We start from the raw sequence: 22,204 nt of genomic DNA, 5'->3' as shown, positions 1-22,204 counted from the left end.
GGGTGTTATTCATTGTCAAAGACTGAAGCAAGTACTGTAGGTGTTGGAGATTTGTTACTTCTCAACCTACTCGTTTTTCAGGTATCATCAACAAAAGATTACTCTAAGGAACATAGTCACATACAGTACCAGTCAAAAGTTTGGCCACACCTACTCATTCCAGGGTTTTTCTTTATTTTTACTATTTTCTACATTGCAGAATAATAGTGAAGACATCAAAACTATGAAATAACACATGTGCCATTTGTTGGGGGATGGCAGGTAGCCTAGCGTTTAGAGCATTGGGCCGGTAACTGAAAGGTTGCTGGATCGAATCCCTGAGCTGACAAGGTAAAAATCTGTTGTTCTGCCCTTGAACAAGGCAGTTAACCCACTGTTCCCGGGTAGGCTGTCATTGTAAATAAGATTTTGTAATTAACTGCCTAGTTAAAGTTTAAAAATGTTTAATTAAAGTAATGAAAAAAGTGTTAAACAAATCAAAATAAATTTGAGATTTGAGAATAATGACAGCTTGGCATTCTCTCAACCAGCTTCATGAGGTAGTCACCTGAAATGCATTTCAATTAACAGGTGTGCCATGTCAAAAGGTAATTTGTGGAATGTCTTACCTTAATGCATTTGAGCCAATCAGTTGTGTTGTGACAAGGTAGGGGTGGTATACAGAACATAGGCCTATTTGGTAAAAGACAAAGTCCATGTTATGACAAGAACAGCTCAAATAAGCAAAAACAAATGACAGTCCATCATTACTTTAAGACATGAAGGTTAGTCAATACGAAACATTTCAAGAACTTTGAAAGTTTCTTGAAGTGCAGTCGCAAAAACCATCAAGCACTATGATGAAACTGGCTCTCATGAGTACCGTCACAGGAAAGACCCACAATTACCTCTGCTGCAGAGGATACATTCATTAGAGTTACCAGTCTCAGAAATTGCAGCCCAAGTAAATGCTTCACTGAGTTTAATTTAACATTTTTTATTTAACCTTTATTTAACTACAGTAGGCAAGTCAGTTAAGAACAAATTGTTATTTACAATGACGGCCTATTAACAGACACATCTCAACATCAACTGTTCAGAGGCGACTACGTGAATCAGGCCTACATAGTCAAATTGCTGCAAAGAAACCACTACTAAACAACAATAAGAAGAGACTTGCTTGGGCCAAGAAACCCAAGCAATGGGCATTAGACCAGTGGAAATCTGTCCTTTGGTCTGATGAGTCCGAATTTACGATTTTTGGTTCCAACTGCTGTGTCTTTGTGAGATGCAGAGTAGGGGAACGGATGATCTCTGCATGTGTGGTTCCCACCGTGAAGCACGGAGGAGGAGGTGTGATGGTGTGGGGGTATTTTGCTGATGATACTGTCAGTGATTTATTTAGAATTCAAGGCACACTTAACCAGCATGGTTACCACAACATTCTGCAGCGATACGCCATCCCATCTGGTTTGCACTTAGTGGGATTATCATTTGTTTTTCAACAGAACAATGACTCAACACACCTCCAGGCTGTTTAAGGGCTATTTGACCAAGAAGGAGCGTGATGGAGTGCTGTATCAGATGACATGGCCTTCACAATCACCCGACCTCAACCCAATTGAGATGGTTTGGGATGAGTTGGACCGCAGAGAGAAGGAAAAGCAGCCAACAAGTGCTCAGCATATGTGGGAACACCTTCAAGACTGTTGGAAAAGCATTTCAGGTGAAGCTGGTTGAGAGAATGCCAAGTTTGTGCAAAGCTGTCATCAAGGCAATGGGTGACTACTTTGAAGAATCTCAAATATAAAATATATTTTGATTTGTTTAATACTTTTTTGGTGTTATTTCATAGTTTTGATGTCTTCACTATTATTCTACAAGGTAGAAAATAGTAAAAATAAAGAAAAACCTTTGAATGAGTAGGTGTGTCCAAACTTTTGACTGGTACTGTATGTGGCAACATACTTTTTAGGCTATGGCATTTCTAACACACTGGCCCATTTATTTCCTTGAGGCCCCATTATTGGCCAAATAATTATAATTTTGCGCAAAAAAATACAACTTCGACGGCCCACTAGGCAAAAATTGGACCAACCCATCTGCTATTTTCCAGAAATGCCAGATGGCCAGTCCGCCCCTGGCTATAGCTCCCTTGTCATGGAACGATTCATAGGTATTTTTATAGAAAGGGCTATTGTTTCTTGCGCTGGGGCCAAATAATTATTTATTTTATACAAATCATTATTTATATAAAATAATTGTGGAAATGATAAATGTCACCTTAAAAAACATGAGTTTTTTTTTAAAGAGCAAACAAGCTGTCGTTCGAGGTCGGAAAGATAGGCTATCGCTTAATGTTCTGAGAACGGAGTGTTCCAATTTTATAAATGTTGTCAAAGTATGACATGATGTGGCGACAGTGTAGCCTGCCAGTTCAAAGTGAAAATAAGGCATAATAGTTTCTAGCTGAAATCAAGGGGAGAATCTCAATTGTATTTCCTTGATTCCTCGCGTCCTCGCCTCGCTTCTTCTCAAAACCCATTGGATGAGAAAGTCAGAGGTCCCGCCCCCCTGACATTGTCTTCCAATGGGTTTTGAGAAGGAGTCGATATTGAGATTTGTTCCAAGGAAAAGCGAATGATATTTTCCCAAAGCAAAATATTTATATTTACATTATTTTAAACGTAGTTGTCAAGTTGTCAGTTACAAAGCTATAGTAAAATGTTGTTGACATATAGGCTAGGACTGGAGTAGGCTAGACACTTCAAACGCTCGCTCACAGATACCTTGTTGTTCCGGTGGTCAGTAGAAAGTGAAAGTAAAAGTATCGTATTTTACTGTAACGTGTAACGTTAACCTGCTGCACGAAAACAATCAATCAAATGTATTTATAAAGCCCTTTTTGCATCAGCCAGCGAAGACGATGGTAAGAATATTGTTAGCTTTTCTAAGGAAGTAGAGTTATGCAGGGCGATTGTCAGTGTGGATGATAGACTACCAAATACGTTTTCTGTTATGACTTCATATGATTAAGTTAGCTGTCTATTGCACTACAATCGCCATCGATTTTATGATGGGCATGCCATGGGCCCTATCATTTTCTGAAACTCCCGGTCTTCCATGTATGCATTATACTATATTATAGCTGGGTGGTTGGAGGTTTACTTTGCGTTGTGCTTAAGAACAGCCCTTAGCCGTGTTATATTGGCCATTTACCACACCCCCTCGAGCCTTATTGCTTAATTGTATTACTATACTAATATTATACTATACATTCAGAAATATATACTGCCCATGTGTCTTGTGCGCTCATTGTGGATATTCATATCATGCATGTAAAGGCATTGCTATTGTTACGTTAATAATGAGCACCATATCGACTTACCTGTTTATTTTTTTTCTTTCCAGGATAAGCACAATTGAGATACTGCTGTAACTCTTATCTATTGGCCATGGCTCGTTTAAAAACATATGGGCTGGTCCTTCTCTATGACCTAGTGCTGTGGGGGGCACTGTGGACCGGGTTAGTGCTACTTGAGTTCTCCAGTAGTGGAGGACTGGTGGGGTTATGGGCCTTTGGAGCCCTAAGGTGGGCATTGCACCACTCAATCACCCTGGTGCTTTCTGATAGAAAGCCACAGCAAGTGCTGAGGAGATGGGTGGCAGTGCTCTGCCTCTTGCCTCCTGTGTTTGAAAGTGGACGTATGGTCATGGTGCCGGCATCGACTGCCGACGACCTGGGTCTGGTGCCTGGCCCAAGCATGGTGGTCTTGGCCCTGGTATCCTCCACTGTGGCCTGCCTGGCATGGGAGCTGGGCTTCCCTGACGATGGAGGGAACCAAGGGAAGGAGAAGAAGAAGAAACAGGAGGCCAGGGCACAGTTGATGAGGGTGGTGCGATACTGCAAACCAGACGCCCTCTACCTGGCTGCAGCCTTCCTCTTCCTCAGCCTGGCTGTCATCTGTGAGTATAGCATTGTGTAAAAGTCATTTCAAATGTGCATGCGTTCGTTTGTATTCTGTTATCAATTGTTTTCAAGGAATTTGTTGAGCTAGTTTTTTTTAGCTATAATTATTCTTACTTACGCCATCCGTTCCAGTGAACCGTTTTTGATCGAGCCAATCTTGTTGTTGCAGGTGAGACGTTTATCCCTTACTACCAGGGGAAGGTCATTGATACGCTGAGGGGTCAGTACCAGCACAACAGCTTCATGTACGCCATTGGAGGCATGGGACTCGTCTCACTAGGAAGGTACACAGGTTTCGCTTCCTCTTTTACTTTCTCTAGTTTTTCCTTTGGTTGTTTCCTCACCTCTGTGTTTTGGTTTATCTGTGAATATACAGAGAGAAGAATGATAGACCCTTCTGTGATTGTTGATTGGCCTGTCTGTGACCATTCTGTGGTTTTTCCCCTCAGTGCTCTGTGCTCAGGCCTGCGAGGGGGCTTGTTCATGTGTAGCCTGTCCAGACTCAACAAGAGGATGAGACACATGTTGTTCCGCAACCTGGTACAACAGGACATACCCTTCTTTGAGGAGAACAAACCAGGTGAGATGATGTACACAGGAACATCCCACTGGTTGAACCAACGTGGAATTGACGTCTGTTCCCAGTGGGATGGATATTATATCATAGAGGTAATAGGATAATAACACATATTGTCATGCCATGTCCTATTCGCTTGTTTTGGTGGCATGTGATGTGATCTCTATCCTTAGTCACAGACGATTCTGGTATAAATATTACAGCTCATCCACCATTATAATCCAATTGATTTATGAATGACGTCCTTCCTCCCACAGGAAGCCTTGCCTCCCGCCTCGGCAATGATGTGGACAAGATGGGACGCTCTGTGGCTCTGAACAGTAATGTGCTGGTTCGCAGCCTGGTGAAGACGGCTGGTATGCTGGTCCTGATGCTGGGCCTGTCCTGGCAGCTCACCCTGCTCACCATGGTGGAGATGCCCCTCCTCACCCTGCTGCAGACCAAATATAACACATACAACCAGGTAGACGCAACAACACCCAAACACCTACACCATTATACGTCCAGATAGACACAACAACATCCAAACACCTGCTGCCAGGTAGACGCAACAACACCCAAACACCTACACCATTATATATCCAGATAGACACAACAACATCCAAACACCTGCTGCCAGGTAGACGCAACAACACCCAAACACCTACACCATTATACGTCCAGATAGACACAACAACATCCAAACACCTGCTGCCAGGTAGACCCAACAACACCCAAACACCTACACATTATACATCCAGATAGACACAACAACATCCAAACACCTGCTGCCAGGTAGACATAACAATAGCCAAACACCTGCTGCCAGGTAGACACAACAACACCCAAACACCTACACCATTATACGTCCAGATAGACACAACAACATCCAAACACCTGCTGCCAGATAGACACAACAACACCCAAACACCTGCTGCCAGGTAGACATAACAACAGCCAAACACCTAAAATATAATAGGGGAGCATGGGGGTAAGTTGAGCCAAAGAGGTAAGTTGAGCCACCCTTGTTTCTTGGAAACCATACACAAATGTAATAATTTGACCAAATATTTAGGAAGAGGTGATAATTTCATGGAGTCTGTGAAGGAAGAAACCACATGGAACAAGTGGTAAGCAAGTTAGGTTCAAAAAAAGGATTTTCACTTCGTGAATTTATTGTGTTAAAGGTTATATGATACTTGTATCTAAACCAAAGTAGATAATTTTAAGATTGTACTATACATCAGTTGGGGTCTTCATAAGCTTCAATATGAAGTCCTAAATCTAGCATGAAAGTGCATCCTTGTATCTGTGTGGGGCAATATAGTCAAAATGTTTGCCTTGGGGTATGTTGAGCCAATGGCCATGGGGAAATTGAGACTGGTTGAGCCAATGGCAAGTTAAGCAAACTGAAGTGTTTTCTTCCATGGCATAATGCAAGGCATTGTTGTTGTGATATGAGGTAACAACAGGGCCTGGCCTATGTTAAAAGTATTAAAAAAGTACAAAGTGTTTGTTAGGTGTTAAGCCTGTGTTAAAAGACGCTTAAAATTATTAAAAGACAAAAAAGCGATTGTGTTTGGGGAAATAAAGATAGACATTGTTTTAAAAAGGTTGAGGTATTATTTCAATCAGTACAGACATTTGTAGGTGGCTTAATTTACCCTGTCCCGCGACTCAACTTACCCCAAACCCAGGGAAAGTTGTGCCAAGAGACCACTTTTTCAGGACAAGCTATGTTTTCAAAACGGTAATGTTTACATGAATTCTGATTATTTCCAGGGACACACAACATCCTGAAATATATGTAGAAATCTTTTTTTAGAAAGAATACTATATTACCCTTGACGGAGTGATACTGGCTCAACTTACCCCACTCTACCCTACCTACAGCCAGGTAGCTAGAACAACACCCAAACAGCCATGCAGTTATAACTCTGACAGCAATGTAGGCAAGATAAAGACCAAGTATAGAAAAGTAATGGGATTATTGACTAGTTAGTGATAGATGCTTGTAGAATTATGATTGATTGATTCATTGACTGACTGCTACCACCCAACAGGAGTTCACTAAGCAGCTGCAGGACTGCCAGGCCCAGATCAAGGAGCTGGCATCCCAGGCCATTGGGGCGGTGAGAACGGTTCGCAGCTTCAGAGCTGAGGAGAAGGAGCTAGATAGGTACAACCAAGCACTGGAGAGGATGTACAAGGTCCAGGAGCACAAGGGCATCATCAGTGCCGTCCACCTTTTACTGAGAAGGGTAAAATTAAACTAATGATAACTCTAGGATGTTTGAGACCCCTGGGTGCTGTAAATAACATGGAGATGTAGTCTATCCCACATGATGTGTCTGTCCTTCCCTACATCCCTACACACACTGAACACCTTTAACTCGTATACAGTACTCTATATACGTGACGTGTTCCTGTACCCAATACCCCTCTGTGTCTTTTCTCTGTCTGGCCAGATGGTGACAGTGGGCCTAAAGGTGGCCATGCTGTTCCTGTGTCGGAGGCTCATCTCGGCTGGCCAGCTGAGCATTGGCAGTGTGCTGGCTTTCGTCCTCTTCCAGAAAGACATGGTGACCAATATGAAGGTAAGTAAGCAAATGAACCACCAGCAGGCTTTTGAATTCTCAGGTCATATTTCGGGAATACCTGATGTGAAACTGACTGAAATGTTTTCTTTGTTGTTATCAGCATCTTGTTTATGTCTTTGGAGACATGCTGTGCACTGTCGGGGCGGCAGCCAAGGTGTTCACGTTTCTGGACAGAAAGTCAGATCAGAAAGAAGCAGGAGAGCTGGCTCCTGCAAAGCTTCAGGGGAAACTTGCTTTCCACAATGTCAGCTTCTACTATCCCTCACGCCCAAATACACCCGCACTGAAGGTAAGCATCCATTCATAGGATATGAGCTGTTATGAAAGATTGTGTCAATATTCAAAAAAGCGTAATAGCCCTGCTATTTTCATGGATTTATCAATACCATTACATCTTTTAATAGGGAGACTTGTCTTTGAACCAGCACCTTTTTTTAAAATGTAACTATTGAAATATACAGTGCATTCTGAAAATATTCAGACTTTTTCCACATTTTGTTACGTTAGTCTTATTCTATAATGGATTAAATAGTTTTTTTCCCCCCTCATCAATCTACACACAATACCCCATAAGGACAAAGCAAAAACAGGTTTTTAAGAAATGTTTGCAAATGTATATATAACCCCCCCGGAAATATCACATTTACATAAGTATTCAGACCATTTACTCAGTACTTTGTTGAAGCACCTTTGGCAGCGATTACAGCCTCGAGTCCTCTTGGGTATGACGTTACAAGCTTGGTACGCCTGCATTTTGGGAGTTTCTCCCATTCTTCTCTGCAGATCCTCTCAAGCTCTGTCAGGTTGAATGGGGAGAGTCACTGCACAGCTATTTTCAGGTCTCCAGAGATGTTCGAATGGGTTCAAGTCCAGGCTCTGGCTGGGCCACTCAAGGACATTGAGACTTGTCCCGAAGCCACTCCTGCCTTGTCCTGTTGGAAGGTGAACCTTCGCCCCAGTCTGAGGTCCTGAGCGCTCTGGAGCAGGTTTTCATCAAGGATCTCTCTGTCCTTTGCTCTGTTCATCTTTCCCTCGATCCTGACTAGTCTCCCAGTCCCTGCCGCTGAAAAACATCCCCACAATAGGATGCTGCCACAACCATACTTCACCGTAGGGATGGTGCCAGGTTTCCTCCAGATGTGATGCTTGGCATTCAAGGCTGTCATGTGCCTTTTACTGAGGAGTGGCTTATGGCCACTGTACCATAAAGGCCTGATTGGTGGAGTGCCAGCAGAGATGGTTGTCTTTCTGGAAGGTTTTCCCATCTCCACAGAGGAACTCTGGAGCTCTGTCAGAGTGACCATCGGGTTCTTGGTCACCTCCCTGACCAAAGCCCTTCTCCCCCGAATGCTCAGTTTAGCCGGGTGTCCAGCTCTAGGAAGAGTCTTGGTGGTTCCAAACTTCTTCCATTTAAGAATGATGGAGGCCACTGTGTTCCTTGGGGACCTTCAATGCTGCAGAAATGTTTTGGTACCCTTCCCCAGATCATTGCCTCGGCACAATCCTGTCTCTGAGCTCTACGGATAATTCCTTTGACCTCATGGCTTGGTTTTTGTGTGTGCCTTTCCAAATCATGTCCAATCAATTGAATTTACCACTGGTGGACTCCAATCAAGTTGTAGAAACATCTCAAGGATGATCAATGGAAACAGGATGTACCTGAGCTCAATTTCGAGTCTCATAGCAAAGGGTCTGAATACTTATATGAATATGGTATTTCTGTTTTTTACTTTTTATATATTTGCAAAAAGTTATTACCTGTTTTTTATTTCTCATTATGGGGTATTGTTTGTAGCTTGATGAGGATTTCTTTTTATTTAATCAATTTTAGAATACAGCTGTAAAGTAACAAAATGTTGAAAAAGCGAAGGGGTCTGAATACTTTCCGAATGCACTGTACCTGTTGGCCAAGCAGTTACAGTGCCGTCAGAAAGTATTCAGACCCCTTGAACTTTTCCACATTTTGTTGTGTTACAGCCTAAATTTATAATGGATTAAATTGAGATTGTCTATCACTGGCCTACACACAATACCCCATAATGTGAAAGTGTAATTATGTTTTTAGACATTTTTGAAAAGCTGAAATGTCTTGACTAAGTATTCAAACCCTTTGTTATGGCAAGCCTAAAACGTGGGCTTAATAAGGCACATAACAGGTTGCATGGACTCACTGTGTGTGCAATAATAGTGTTTTTTGATTTTTGAATGACTACCTCATCTCTGTACCCCACACATACAATCATCTGTATGGTCCCTCAGTCGAGCAGTGAATTTCAAACACAGATTCAACCACAAAGATAAGGGAGTTTTCCAATGCCTCGCAAAGAAGGGCACCTATTGGTAGATGGGTAAGGAAGGAGGAAGAAAACCATTCAGAGACACCATGAGGCCAATGGTTACTTTAAAATAGTTGCAGAGTTAAATGGCTGTGATAGGAGAAAACTGAGGATGGGTCAACAACATTGTTGTTACTCCACAATACTAACCTAATTAACAGAGTGAAAAGAAGAAAGCCTGTACAGAATACAAATATTCCAAAACATGCATTCTCTTTTCAAAAAGGCACTAAAGTAAAACTGCATAAAATGTAACAAAGAAATTAACTTTATGTCCAAAACAAAAAATCACAGAGTACTACTCTTCATATTTTCTAGCATGGTGGTGGCTGCATCATGCTATGGGTATTCTTTTCATCAGCAAAGACTAGGGAGTTTTTTATGATAAAAATTAACGGAATAGAGCTGAGCTCAGTCAAAATCCTAGAGGAAACACTGGTTCAGTCTGCTTTCCAACAGACACTGGGAGACAAATTCACTATTCAGCAGGACAAAAACCTAAAACACAAGGCCAAATATACACTGGAGTTGCTTACCAAGACGGCATTGAAAGTTCCTGAAAGCCTAGTTACAGTTTTGACTTAAATCGGCTTGTAAATCTATGGCAAGACTTGAAAATGGCTGTCTATCAATGATCAACAACCAACTTGAGTTTGAAGAATTCAAAAAAGAATAATGTGCAAATATTGCACAATCCAGGTGTGCAAAGCTCTTAGAGACTTACCCAGAAAGCTGTAATTGCTGCCAAAGGTGATTCTAACATGTATTGACTCAGGTGGTTGAATACTTATATAATCAAGATATGTTAATGTATTTTTATTTTTTTTACAAATGTTCTGATTTTTCTTCCACCTTTTAGTATTTTGTGTAGAACGTTAGCAAAGAATCACACAATTAAATCAATTTTAATCCCACTGTAACACAACAAAATTTGGAAAATGTCAAGGGGTGTCATTACTTTCTGAAGGCACTCTATTATCTCCCTGCCATGCTTGCCTGTACCTGCAATAATTTCCAGTATATGGTTGGTTAAATGTCTCTAACCATCTATCTGCCAGGCTGTGAGTTTGGAACTGCATCCGGGGAAGATGACAGCGCTGGTGGGGCCCTCTGGTGGCGGGAAGAGCTCCTGCGTCAGCCTGCTGGCGAGGTTGTATGAGCCCAAGGAGGGCCAGGTGCTGCTGGATGGACAGCCCCTGCACTGCTACCAGCACCAGTACCTGCATCAGAAGGTACAGTCAGGAAACCCACCATGTCCAATAATGTGCTGTAGTACTTTAGCTCGTTGATAGGGCTCTGCTTTCCATAATCCTTTATACGTGTGTGAACAACCATTATGCAAACTAGGACCGTTTTAATATGTTCTTAAACCAAACATCCCCAATGATTATCTCTCTCTGAGGTAAGATGGCCCTGGTGTCCCAGGAACCAGTGCTCTTCTCTGGATCTATCAGACACAACATAGAGTACGGCCTCGTGGGATGCACCCTGGAGAAGGTGAAAGAGGCTGCGAAGAGCGCCAACGTCCACGACTTTATTTGTACGCTGGAACAGGGCTACGACACAGGTAGGTAGTGATGGGTCATCTTGTGGCCATTGTATTGACACATATTCATCACATTTATTCATTGCCAAGCATTGTATTTTCTGTAGAGGGCCTGTTCTGCCTTCATAAAAGCCTGCCAAAAAGACTCTAACAAAGTTAGCACGTAAGGTGTAAGACTGGAACAACCGGGTGTACAATGCGTGAGGGAATTATCTGCTCTGTGTCGTATTGTGAGTTACAGGCCTGTCTGTATAGTTACCAGCTGGCCTAGCACTAATGTCCTGTGTATCTCTCAGACGTAGGTGAGTGTGGAGGGCAGCTGTCTTCTGGACAGAAGCAGTGCATCGCCATCGCCAGAGCTCTGGTTCGAGAGCCACAGGTCCTAATTCTGGACGAGGCAACCAGCGGCATGGACATCAACACACAGCATGTGGTACACGTTCAAGACCTCTATAGCACAACACTATTACATGATTTTCATGTCTAACGTAAAACATAGAACTAAACCAACTGGAGAATGAACATGACTAACTACAACAGACTACAGACTCTGAATCTTTTTTAGGGGTAAGAATTGGATTTATGCAGGAACAACTCTGGGTCTTAGGTATAGCCTATAACCAGGACCCAATATTGTCATAGAAACTAAATCTAATATCTTCAGTAACATGATGTCAATAGGGTTCGTAATGCTCTCTCCCAGGTGCAGGGCGTCCTGGCAGGCTCAGTGGGCCAGACAGTGTTGGTGGTGGCCCACCGGCTGCAGACTGTGGAGAAGGCTGACCAGATCATCTTCATGGAGGGCGGGGAGGTGGTTGAGCAGGGCACACACCAGGAGCTCATGGCTAGCAAGGGGCGCTACCATCGGCTCAAAGAGGAACTCTTTGAGGACTGATTAGGAATCACACAGCTGTCAGAGAGAGAGACCCACACAGAATACTTCCATTTATGAAAAGTGAAAATGTTGATTGAACAGCACACTCTATCATGAGGCATGTTTCCATTGACCCAGGTTTATTTGACAAAAACAATGCCGCAAAAATGTTTTTGTTGGTGTGATGTCATTATGTCCAGCTGTTTTTAATCGACACAACTACATGGATGTTAAAAAACTACCAACTAAGCATATCCAAAATGTTTATAGATTGATAAAAAAAAAGTATACACCCATTGTCGGGTTCTGAGTAAAGGGATTACCCTACATCGGTACTCTACTCGGGGGCGTGGGCACATTAAGCCACACCTCGCCGTGTGTATCTATAGTTAAATGGAAACGCGCCCTAAGCAGGCAATTGTCGCATCTATTCTCTATTCATACTTTCTAAATGTCGACAAAAAAATCACTGGGCAAGTTAGTAGAAACATAGCTAATGATACTCAACGATCAGACCTGAATATGACGCATGTTAATAGTTTGTTTACTGTAAGAAATCTGCATAAATCTATTTTCTTTGCTTTGATTCACAATCACATAGAAATGTGATGTTTTTTCAGTGGCACTGAAATGTTAAAATTAAAGAGCAAGTTTGTGAACACTGAAAATGAGTTTAAAAAAAATTATATATATATATATATATATATATAATAACCATCTTTGAAAATGAGTGCAAAAGTGGTCCGTGTTCGGTTTGTTCAATCAATATCTGAACGTAAACAACTAAGAAGGATAATCATTTCGATTGCATAAATGTATTTTTCTCATGTCATCCAAAATATTGAATTAATGCACAGCGATGGAGGAACTGCAACAGTGTTTTCTCTGTTTTCACAGTAAAAGCTACAGTATGTGACTATCTGATGTTACCTGACCATCGCTCCAGCTAGTTAGCTTTTGCCAGGTTAGTTATAAATAAGGGCCACCATTACTAAAGCCAACAAGCCTTCAATGCTTGTTGGCTTTACTGGCAGACAAGAGAAGGAGCTTATATTAAAAGTCTAAATCTAGCTAGTAACAGTGGCGACCTATCATTCACACGTCATTCACATATATAGATTATTTAGAGTTTTTTGGGGCTTGCCTGTTTTGCATGTTATTTTGGCATTAATACGTATCACATATCAGTTTGCAAACAATGTAAAAAAAATATATATCATTGAGTTAATAAAGCTGCATACAAACATAGTCGCTTTTTTGTTTTCTTGAGTAAGGCAGCTCCAAAATTCAGTGTGTTTCAGCCTAGCTCAATGCTTTCTGTGGTGGTGGGGCAAGCCAGCAGAAAATATGGAGCGCTGCGCGTGATTGGTTCAGTGTTCTGTCACTCATGGGGACACTACATCACCGCCAAGTCCAAAGGTAGAAGGGTCCAGGGGTAGAGCTCTAAAATTCTAGCCCCTTGGGTGCTGCCATAGAGTTACATTAGAAGTGCCCATCCAAGAAGGCTCAAGGTTATTGGCCACAGATAAAATGATGTCAAATCACATTATATCAACAGTAGCTTTGATTGGACTGAAAAATCTTAGCTAGCAGTCATCATCATGAATCAAGTTGACAATCTACTGGCAAATCATTTTTAATCCTTGTCATATGAAGAGAAATAATGAAAATAAATTATAGATCAAACGTATCGGTTCTCATCGGCCATTGGACATTACACACCAAGTTGGAAATCGCAAATTCAACAATGAGTGGTTTGGAAGGAATCAGTGGCTAACTGCAAGCATTGCAAAGTAATCGTTAGCCTGCTATTCAGTGGAGTGGCTGTGTGGTTCCAAGTCTAAGATTAAGGGTCTCTTTTCCTAGTTGAAAATTATAAACATTCAACATTGGCCATGCTATCAATGAAGCATGATTTTTGATGCGCTCAAAGCAACTGTTAACTTGGAACTGCAAAATCTGACAGTGTGAGTTCAAGACAACTGGGAACTCGGGAAAAATGAGCTACGACTGGGAAAATACGTTTTGAACTTTCATCCAACTCGGAATTGTACATCGGGAACTTGAGCCTCTTTCTAGAGCTATGACCTGAAGATCAATGACGTCATACATTTTTGGGGGGAGTTTCCCAGTTGTCTTGAAAGCACCATAAATCCAGAGAATGCCAGACTTTGATAAAGTTTGATGACAAAATTTGCCCACGAAGGACCGCCGCGCCACTTTCCTGTTCAAGTGAGCACAGCACAACAAGGTGAGTCTGAACATGTATTGTATGCTGCTGCATAAATTATGTAATATGCCAGGGAGATATGTATACTGTAGCTAAGAAAGTAATACTATGTGTATGATGTGTAGTAAGCTGTTAGTAGCCCATGTGCCTCACCCTAATAACATGTAGCCTATAACCTGTTTTTGAGAAATTTAATCATCAAATATTGTAAGAACTTTCATTGTCTTATTATATGCTCCCTTTATTTATCCTATGCTTCTGACTTGGTATACAGGGAGAACACTGTAAGAATGGCACATGTTCTGAATTCTGTCGCTGTACATTTCAAAAGTGCTGAACAAATAGTTACATTGACTACGTCCGTCCAAGCTCGCTCATTAATGTCTTAATCAAAATTACGATTTCCTCTTATCTGCTTGTCGTCCCTTTATGCCAAAGTTTGTACATCTCAATTGTCAGTAGAAACCACATTTGTTTAAGCAAGTCGACCATATCAGCTATGTTTTTTTTTAAATGCAGTAAATGAGGCTGAATGAACTGTTTCGCTGCCAGACAAGGCTCTGCTGATAGCCAGGTGTAGCAGTGGTAAAGTGCAATTAATATATTGTGTTGTGTTGTGTTGTGTAGTGGCTTTGCTGGCATGCATCCCACATTTTTTTTGCCCAACCAAGATTGACATGCTAAAATCACCACTGGCTAGCAATCATACCAAACAGGTGTATGTACCTGTCTGTACACTGTACAAGGATCATTCAAGGCTATCCAGCCCCAGCTAACACGGATTGACATACATTTTGACCATCACCACCTCTCTGCCATCAGGTGAGTATGAATTAATTATCAACAATTGTCTAACGTTATATGGTGTACGTAGCAGGGGCGAAAATCTGATATCAACTTTGGAGGGGACAATTACATGAAATTTTCTCAAGAGCAATTCCTGAGGGGGACACCAAAAGTAGTGCTGTAACACATAGCCTACATTGTAATATGGTAAATGTATATTGAGGAACCAAAGAAATAAGGTTTGCCGTACTCCTAACTACCGGTACCCAAAACTACACAACTAATCACAACAGCAATACCATTGCCTTTAACAAATCTTAGTTCAGTCACCAGTTTAAGTTGAGAGTGGGGGTATCCATGGCATTTTCCAATTATGTTCCTATTTTACAAGTCAAAAAAATTGAGAACCTTTCATAATGTTGCCAAACAAAGACTCAACAAACTTACCTGAGACTCCCTGTCTCTGCCAGTCTGTCCCTGCATATCTGTCCCCAACTCTGCTGTCTGTGTGCATTCTGTTGCCTGCTCTGCCTAATGACATCATTGTGAAACATTTCCATTAGAATTTCATTTCTTTCTTATGAACATTTTATCAACTAGTCTTTGAGATATTAGGCTACTAGGGTTCTTACTTTGCGTTTTGGTGTACTGAAAAATACTCTGATGTCCGTCTTTTATTTTTCTGCCATTTTTCTACCTGGCTGGCTGTCTGGCTGGCTACACACACACACACAGTGTGTAGGTTATTTACAGTAGGAGATGGGCTTCTATCATCTTATCTTTTATCATTCTATTTGGGCTTCGATCTAAAAGGTAGCTAGCAAATGTGAAACGGATTAAAATGACAAGAGTTGACAGCTGTATGAGTTCACCATTTACACAACATATGCTGCAACCTTTTGTAATGTTAATAGTTTGTTTCATATTGGCTGGCTTCCAACAATAGCTGAATTTGCAAAGCTAGCGAGCACCAATTCCGTTTCAGTGGTGTTTGCTATAATCTTTGCTACCCGGGTTAAATAAAGGTGAAATAAAATAAATAAATAAAAGTTCCCTTGCGACAATTTAGTTTTTGTACCGAGACCATTAAATATATTTAAGACAATGGTAGAAGAGAGTGTAGTTCTGTTCAGTTTGGACTTTATCACTAACCTTATCACAGGGACTTTGAAGCACTAATTTACATCATCTGCATGCTGATCTTGGAATAAATTGACGATAGCAAAGATTCCATCTTTGACGAGGCCACATAAATGGAATAGGTACTAGCTAGCTTAATAGTTAATATTTGCGCGCTAGCTCTGCATATTCAGCTAGTGTGTGTGCGCGATTGACTGGATTAACCTCACGTCAGTTACGTTCATTGAGTGCCTTTCAGACAGTAGACACGACCCCTCTGTTACCTTGCCAACTAAGGAACTGGCAGTGGATCAAACCATTGTGAGGCAAAGGGTGGGGGGGTCGCAATCTTTTGAAACTTAAAAACGCGCTATTAAGTGTCTATAATCAGCACAATTGCTTTCATTGCGTATTATTAATATTCTTTAAATTACATAGTTATGTTTCAGTGATATATTGGGGGGGACAAATCATATTTTTCCCAGGATGGGGGGGTCATGTCCCCCCCCGTCCCCCCCGGGATTTCCGCCCCTGGTACGTAGCTAGCTATAGGTGGTCATTCCCACCTAATAATGGCAGAGATGAAAGGAATTAAGATTGAAAAATATAACGATCTATATTCAATTATTCTCAATGGTAATTAGTGAGTATAGGTGAGTATATGTGGAAATAGGTGGACATACTTTGTATTCCTGCGTATGGCCACCACTACACCTGCACCACTGGGTGAAATTGAAGCTGGCAATGTTGACAGTGACACTACACATATAGGTAGGCACAACCCTTCTGCCATTCCCTGCCTTGCCTGGTATGGCTTTGTATATATTAGAGCCCTCAAACTACACTCTGGACCTCGAAGCCAGTTCCACTGCCTTTTTTCATTGTTCCCCTCTAATCAGGGACTGATTTAGACCAGGTGGGTGCATTTAATTATCAGTTAGAATGGAAAACGAGCAGGAAGCGAGACGGTGAATGGTGGTTAGAAGAGCGCGCTTGTTTGCAATAGTAAAGCATTTCGGTAGCTTTTGATAAAGAAGAATATCAAGACGAAGCAGCTGCTTTATAAGTGGGATGCACTGGTGAGCGCTACATCCAGAGGGGTTCATGCTGATTGTGACAGCCGGTTAAATGGCGTCCCTTGAGAAGGCAAGAACAAGATGTATGTCAGGAGAAGTGCAGCATGATCATAAGGAGAAGTATACTTGGAATACCTAAGAGAAATGGAGGGAAAAGACAGGCAGATGAGGTCTAAGAGAGCGAGAGAGAGAGAGAGGGAGGAAGAGGGTGAGCTTGAGGGGATTAACAATGGTGGGAAAAGGGAGATGGTTTGTTAAATAACAATGGTAGAAAATGTAAGCAAAGTGAGCTGAAGACAGGTGGAGAAATGGAAGTGAATGAGGTGGTAGGTATGGTGAAGCTCTCAGAGCCCGAGGCTTGCACCTAGGGTCAGGATAAAGATGAGTCTGTGACAGTAGGAGTTACGTTTTTGGAAAAAGTGGACCCTTGCCTTTTGGCTGATCCATTTGTGGTTTCAGGGTGGGTGAAACAGAGTTGGGTGCTGTGGAATTGGTGAGAGTAACCAGAAGTGGTCTTGTGATAATTGTTTGGGTTTCTGCTGGTCAGAGGGAGAAGGCGCTCCGTGTTAAATGAATGGGGGCAAGAAATGTGAATTGTGGGTAGCAGTAAATGTAAAAGTTTACCAACTGAAGGGGAAGATTCCTGGTGTTTGTGATGCTTGTCGTTTGATGTGACGCAGACAGGGTGATATGAGTGGTGAAAGAGTCATTGTCTGTTCTTTTGAGTTTTGATGAGTCTTTGACCGACAAAGTGAAGTTAGGATATATAAGTTATCCTGTACGAGCTTTTGTGCCGAATACATTACGTTGTTACAGGTGTCAAGCTTATGGGCATGTGGCAGCAGTGTGTAGGAGGGAGGTGTGAGAAGTGCAGAAGGGCATGAGACAAAGGAATGTGTAGCATTGGGGAAAGTAGTGGTATGTGTTAATTGTAGGGATGCCCATGGGGCTGTGGATCAGACGTGTCACGTGCGAGAGAAGCAGGTTAACGTTTCCAGGGTTAGAGTAGTGCAGAAGTTGTCATATGCTGAGGCAGGGAAGAAAGTAGAGGAAGATGGGTCAAGAGGGATGGATCCTGAGAGGAGTGGTGTGAGTAGTAGATCTGTACCAGTACAGAGGGATAAACCAACAAGTGATATATGCTAAAGTAAGATTGGATTTTTAGCATTTATAGCAATGGTTACTTCAGAGATGGAACGTAAGCTGCAGAGAGATATTTGGGTGTGCGAGACTTGACATCAGAAGAGTTACAGGGTGTGTTAAGTTGTGGTGTCCCATCCTTTCAGGTTGTTGGCCTAAGGTAGGACTAAATAGATTCGATGCAGAATTACAATCCCTTACAATACCTCACATCCTACACATCTTCAGCGGAGAAGAACATCCATAGACATGGAGCTGCTGCAGCAGATATACTACTTCCTACAAGTAACACACACAGGAATGGATGAGCACACAATCACCCACGGTCATAATTTCTGCATAGAAAGGCTTAAAGTCTGCACCGAGAATCTTATGAGATATGCACTGCTCAAAAAAATAAAGGGAACACTAAAATAACACATCCTAGATCTGAATGAATGAAATAATCTTATTAAATACTTTTTTTCTTTACATAGTTGAATGTGTAGACAACAAAACCACACAAAAATAATCAATTTATCAACCCATGGAGGTCTGGATTTGGAGTCACACTCAAAATTAAAGTGGAAAACCACACTACAGGCTGATCCAACTTTGATGTAATGTCCTTAAAACAGGTCAAAATGAGGCCAGTAGTGTGTGTGGCCTCCACGTGCCTGTATGACCTCCCTACAATGCCTGGGCATGCTCCTGATGAGGTGGCGGATGGTCTCCTGAGGTATCTCCTCCCAGACCTGGACTGAAGCATCCACCAACTCCTGGACAGTCTGTGGTGCAACGTGGCGTTGGTGGATGGAGCGGGACATGATGTCACAGATGTGCTCAATTGGATTCAGGTCTGGGGAACGGGTGGGCCAGTCCATAGCATCAATGCCTTCCTCTTGCAGGAACTGCTGACACACTCCAGCCACATGAGGTCTAGCATTGTCTTGCATTAGGAGGAACCCAGGGCCAACCGCACCAGCATATGGTCTCACAAGGGGTCTGAGGATCTCATCTCGGTACCTAATGGCAGTCAGGCTACCTCTGGCGAGCACAACGTTCTCCACGGCGTCTCCAGACTCTGTCACGTCTGTCACGTGCTCAGTGTGAACCTGCTTTCATCTGTGAAGAGCACAGGGCGCCAGTGGCGAATTTGCCAATCTTGGTGTTCTCTGGCAAATGCCAAACGTCCTGCACGGTGTAAGCTGTAAGCACAACCCCCACCTTTGGACGTCGGGCCCTCATACCACCCTCATGGAGTCTGTTTCTGACCGTTTGAGCAGACACATGCACATTTGTGGCCTGTTGGAGGTCATTTTGCAGGGCTCTGGCAGTGCTCCTCCTGCTCCTCCTTGCACAAAGGCGGAGGTATCAGTCCTGCTGCTGGGTTGTTGCCCTCCTATGGCCTCCTCCACGTCTCCTGATGTACTGGCCTGTCTCCTGGTAGCGCCTCCATGCTCTGGACACTACGCTGACAGACACAGCAAACCTTCTTGCCACAGCTCGCCTTGATGTGCCATCCTGGATGAGCTGCACTACCCGAGCCACTTGTGTGGGTTGTAGACTCCGTCTCATGCTACCACTAGAGTGAAAGCACCGCCAGCATTCAAAAGTGACCAAAACATCAGCCAGGAAGCATAGGAACTGAGAAGTGGTCTGTGGTCACCACCTGCAGAACCACTCCTTTATTGGGGGTGTCTTGCTAATTGCCTATAATTTCCACCTGTTGTCTATTTCATTTGCACAACAGCATGTGACATGTATTGTCAATCAGTGTTGCTTCCAAAGTGGACAGTTTGATTTCACAGAAGTGTGATTGACTTGGAGTTACATTGTGTTGTTTTAAGTGTTCCCTTTATTTTTTTGAGCAGTATATTTCTCTGTGTGTGTGAGGTAAGCATGCAGAGTGAATGTTTCCCATTGTGCTCTGTTAGAGGGTATGTATCTGAAGGCGCTAACCTGTGTGTGGGAAGTGAGGATGCAGACTGTCATGCCCTCTGTCCTCTTTGAAGGGGTTAGTGTGTGAGGGCTCTAACATGCTGCTCCCTCTGAGGAAGAACATCCTGAAAAACATGGCCTTCCCCTCCTTTCACCAGGACACACACTTCTCAACCTCTATATACTGTATGTGAGTGTTTGTGTGTGTCAGTTGTTTTAGTCTGCCCTACTCATAATACTCATGAAAGTGTGTTTTGTTGAGCGATAAGCGTTACCTGTTCTACGAAGTTGATGTGTGTTCTCAGTTGTGTTTGATTTAATCTCGTTCCCAGACACTTCCGACCAAATGCCCTGGTGGGCCAACACGTCAAACTGTGGTCAGAGGGAGCTGGGGTGCAGACATCAGATGGTAGAGAGGACGGTGGACTCAGTGGAGGACATCCCAGCCACTTGGCAGTGTTGGCACTGTTACTTCCTGCCTGATGGGTAAGAGGACATAACTTCTCCTTATACAATCAATCAAGCAAAATGATATATATTTTTGACATTAGCAGTTTTCAGTGTTTTTACAGTAAGCCGGCCTACACCAGGGGAACCCGGGATATACAGGGTACCACTGCTTCTGCCATCTCTTTTTCTCCCTGCGTGATGTGATGTCATATCATGTTCCTGTTTAGGTACCTGGCCAGCCGAATGCAGGTGTGTTCTCCCGTCAACATGAGGCTCCTGTGCTCACTCCCCAAATACACACCGATACACACATACACAGGAACACACACACTATTGGGAATGTTCCCTTCTTAAACCACTAACCCCTACGTTTCCAACATGACCTGACGTGTGTGTTACAGGAGGAGTTGAAGGCAGAACATGTCTAGAACCTGCGACAGCACCAGGAGCTCCGTGCCATGATGGCCGACTTCCTGCAGTTCCTGTTTCAGCGAAAAACCGAGCAATGTCTTCATGTTCGCCAGCAAGGACTTCTCTCCCTTCGCCTCCTGACGACCCCTGGGGGGCACCTTCAACACCTTATCTTGAGGGGTCACACTGTGGCTGCGTCTCAATAGTCTGGTAGCTTCCTCCCACAGGCACTATAGTGAGGACAATACTCTTCTGGTTAGCACTTGACATTAGTATGTACAGAGGCCCTCAATCATCAAATATGAATGCTTTTGTGGATATTTAGTATTTTATTTTGTGGTACTGTTTTTACTGTCTACTGTTTTTGTTTGTATGAGCTGCACTGAAATAAATTCCAATCAACTCTGATATGGCAACCGCAAGAGTTAGTTATGTCAGTTGGTCTGAATAAAATATAATGTATTTTATGTTTGTATGTTTTCCATGATTTTTCTGTTAAGAACTTTATCCTTGAGTGTGATAGCTTCAGTAACTGCTGCTCTGCTGTGATCACCCCATAAATGTGTAAGAACAAAGGCATAAATGAAAGTCATGTCATGTCTATATGATCTGGTTTCTGAATGGAACACTGCTGAGCCTACTTTCAACTGGCCTTGACCAAATGAGTCAGGACAGCATGGTTTGGATTTCCTTTAAACTTTAACACCTAGTTCTAATTCAACCACAAAGGACTGAAGACAATAAGCCTGTCTTAGGGGGGAAGCTGAAAAAGTTGCAAGGTTGCTGCCTTATGCTCCACAGGGAGCAAAGTACTATACTTTCTGTAGTCCTTGTCTCTAATGCTGATAAGCCTGTGTGTAACACATGTCCTGTTGGTTGTGCAGGGACTATCAGCTAAATGAAATGCAAATGACAGAAGATTACAGTGGGACCTACCCACTGGTTTCAGTGTGGCTGTCAGAGATCAGTCACCTCTGCGTACAGCGCAGGAAGACGTGTCCTTCAGAACCTGCTGCTGAAGGATTTGCTGGTGGAGCGTGGTCAGCAGCTGCACAGAGGCCACCACTGCAGGAAGGGAGTCATCTGCAAGAACCGTTTTATCTTGCTATAAACCCTCTCTAGGGAAAAGGCCTCTTCCTCCCCGCAGCTTAAAATAGATTGAAAGAAAAATTGAGATGCAGGGCAACATCTCCTGAATGTCATGTCCTTGT

General features: G+C 42.7%; 2 protein-coding genes across 6 annotated transcripts; both read left to right on the top strand.

Moving 5' to 3' along the window:
• Nucleotides 1-1,890: 1,890 nt before the first annotated feature.
• tap2t (transporter associated with antigen processing, subunit type t, teleost specific) lies at nt 1,891-12,700 on the top strand. Of its 2 annotated transcripts, XM_029708296.1 has the most exons (12): nt 1,891-2,908; nt 3,391-3,945; nt 4,119-4,233; nt 4,399-4,529; nt 4,784-4,989; nt 6,569-6,766; nt 6,974-7,102; nt 7,206-7,394; nt 10,500-10,673; nt 10,849-11,008; nt 11,284-11,420; nt 11,691-12,700. In XM_029708296.1, exons 2-12 carry the CDS (start codon nt 3,435-3,437, stop codon nt 11,880-11,882), a joined length of 2,142 nt encoding a protein of 713 aa, XP_029564156.1. In that variant the 5' UTR covers nt 1,891-2,908; nt 3,391-3,434; the 3' UTR covers nt 11,883-12,700. The 2 variants fall into 2 exon arrangements, with proteins under 2 accessions (XP_029564156.1, XP_029564147.1); XM_029708287.1 differs by having other exon boundaries at nt 1,891-3,945.
• Nucleotides 12,701-20,020: 7,320 nt separating this feature from the next.
• On the top strand, nt 20,021-21,460 carry LOC115158864 (ciliogenesis-associated TTC17-interacting protein-like). 4 transcript variants are annotated; one of them, XR_003868763.1, is made up of 3 exons: nt 20,021-20,618; nt 20,694-20,831; nt 20,984-21,460. XR_003868763.1 is itself a non-coding variant. In XM_029708269.1 (3 exons), the coding sequence occupies exons 1-3, from the start codon at nt 20,231-20,233 to the stop codon at nt 20,991-20,993; spliced, it is 252 nt and encodes an 83-aa protein (XP_029564129.1). In that variant the 5' UTR covers nt 20,021-20,230; the 3' UTR covers nt 20,994-21,460. The 4 variants fall into 4 exon arrangements, 2 of the variants coding, with proteins under 2 accessions (XP_029564129.1, XP_029564119.1); XM_029708269.1 differs by lacking the exon at nt 20,694-20,831 and having other exon boundaries at nt 20,021-20,318; nt 20,465-20,618; XM_029708259.1 differs by having other exon boundaries at nt 20,021-20,318; nt 20,465-20,618; nt 20,810-21,460.
• The last annotated feature ends 744 nt before the right edge of the window (nt 21,461-22,204 follow it).

The sequence above is a fragment of the Salmo trutta genome, chromosome 2 (assembly GCF_901001165.1).
Source record: "Salmo trutta chromosome 2, fSalTru1.1, whole genome shotgun sequence".
Taxonomy (NCBI): domain Eukaryota; kingdom Metazoa; phylum Chordata; class Actinopteri; order Salmoniformes; family Salmonidae; genus Salmo; species Salmo trutta.
Note: the sequence above shows the minus strand (reverse complement) of the source record. Positions and strands in the feature narration are given on the sequence as shown.

Coding starts and splice junctions, on each gene's coding strand:
- LOC115158864 (XM_029708259.1), top strand. CDS start 20,231: ATGCTGCTCCCTCTGAGGAAGAACATCCTGAAAAACATGGCCTTCCCC. Junction 20,319..20,464: donor CTTCTCAACCTCTATATACT/GTATGTGAGTGT, acceptor TCTCGTTCCCAG/ACACTTCCGACCAAATGCCC. Junction 20,619..20,809: donor TGTTACTTCCTGCCTGATGG/GTAAGAGGACAT, acceptor GTTCCTGTTTAG/GTACCTGGCCAGCCGAATGC.
- tap2t (XM_029708296.1), top strand. CDS start 3,435: ATGGCTCGTTTAAAAACATATGGGCTGGTCCTTCTCTATGACCTAGTG. Junction 4,530..4,783: donor CTTTGAGGAGAACAAACCAG/GTGAGATGATGT, acceptor TTCCTCCCACAG/GAAGCCTTGCCTCCCGCCTC. Junction 6,767..6,973: donor TCCACCTTTTACTGAGAAGG/GTAAAATTAAAC, acceptor CTGTCTGGCCAG/ATGGTGACAGTGGGCCTAAA.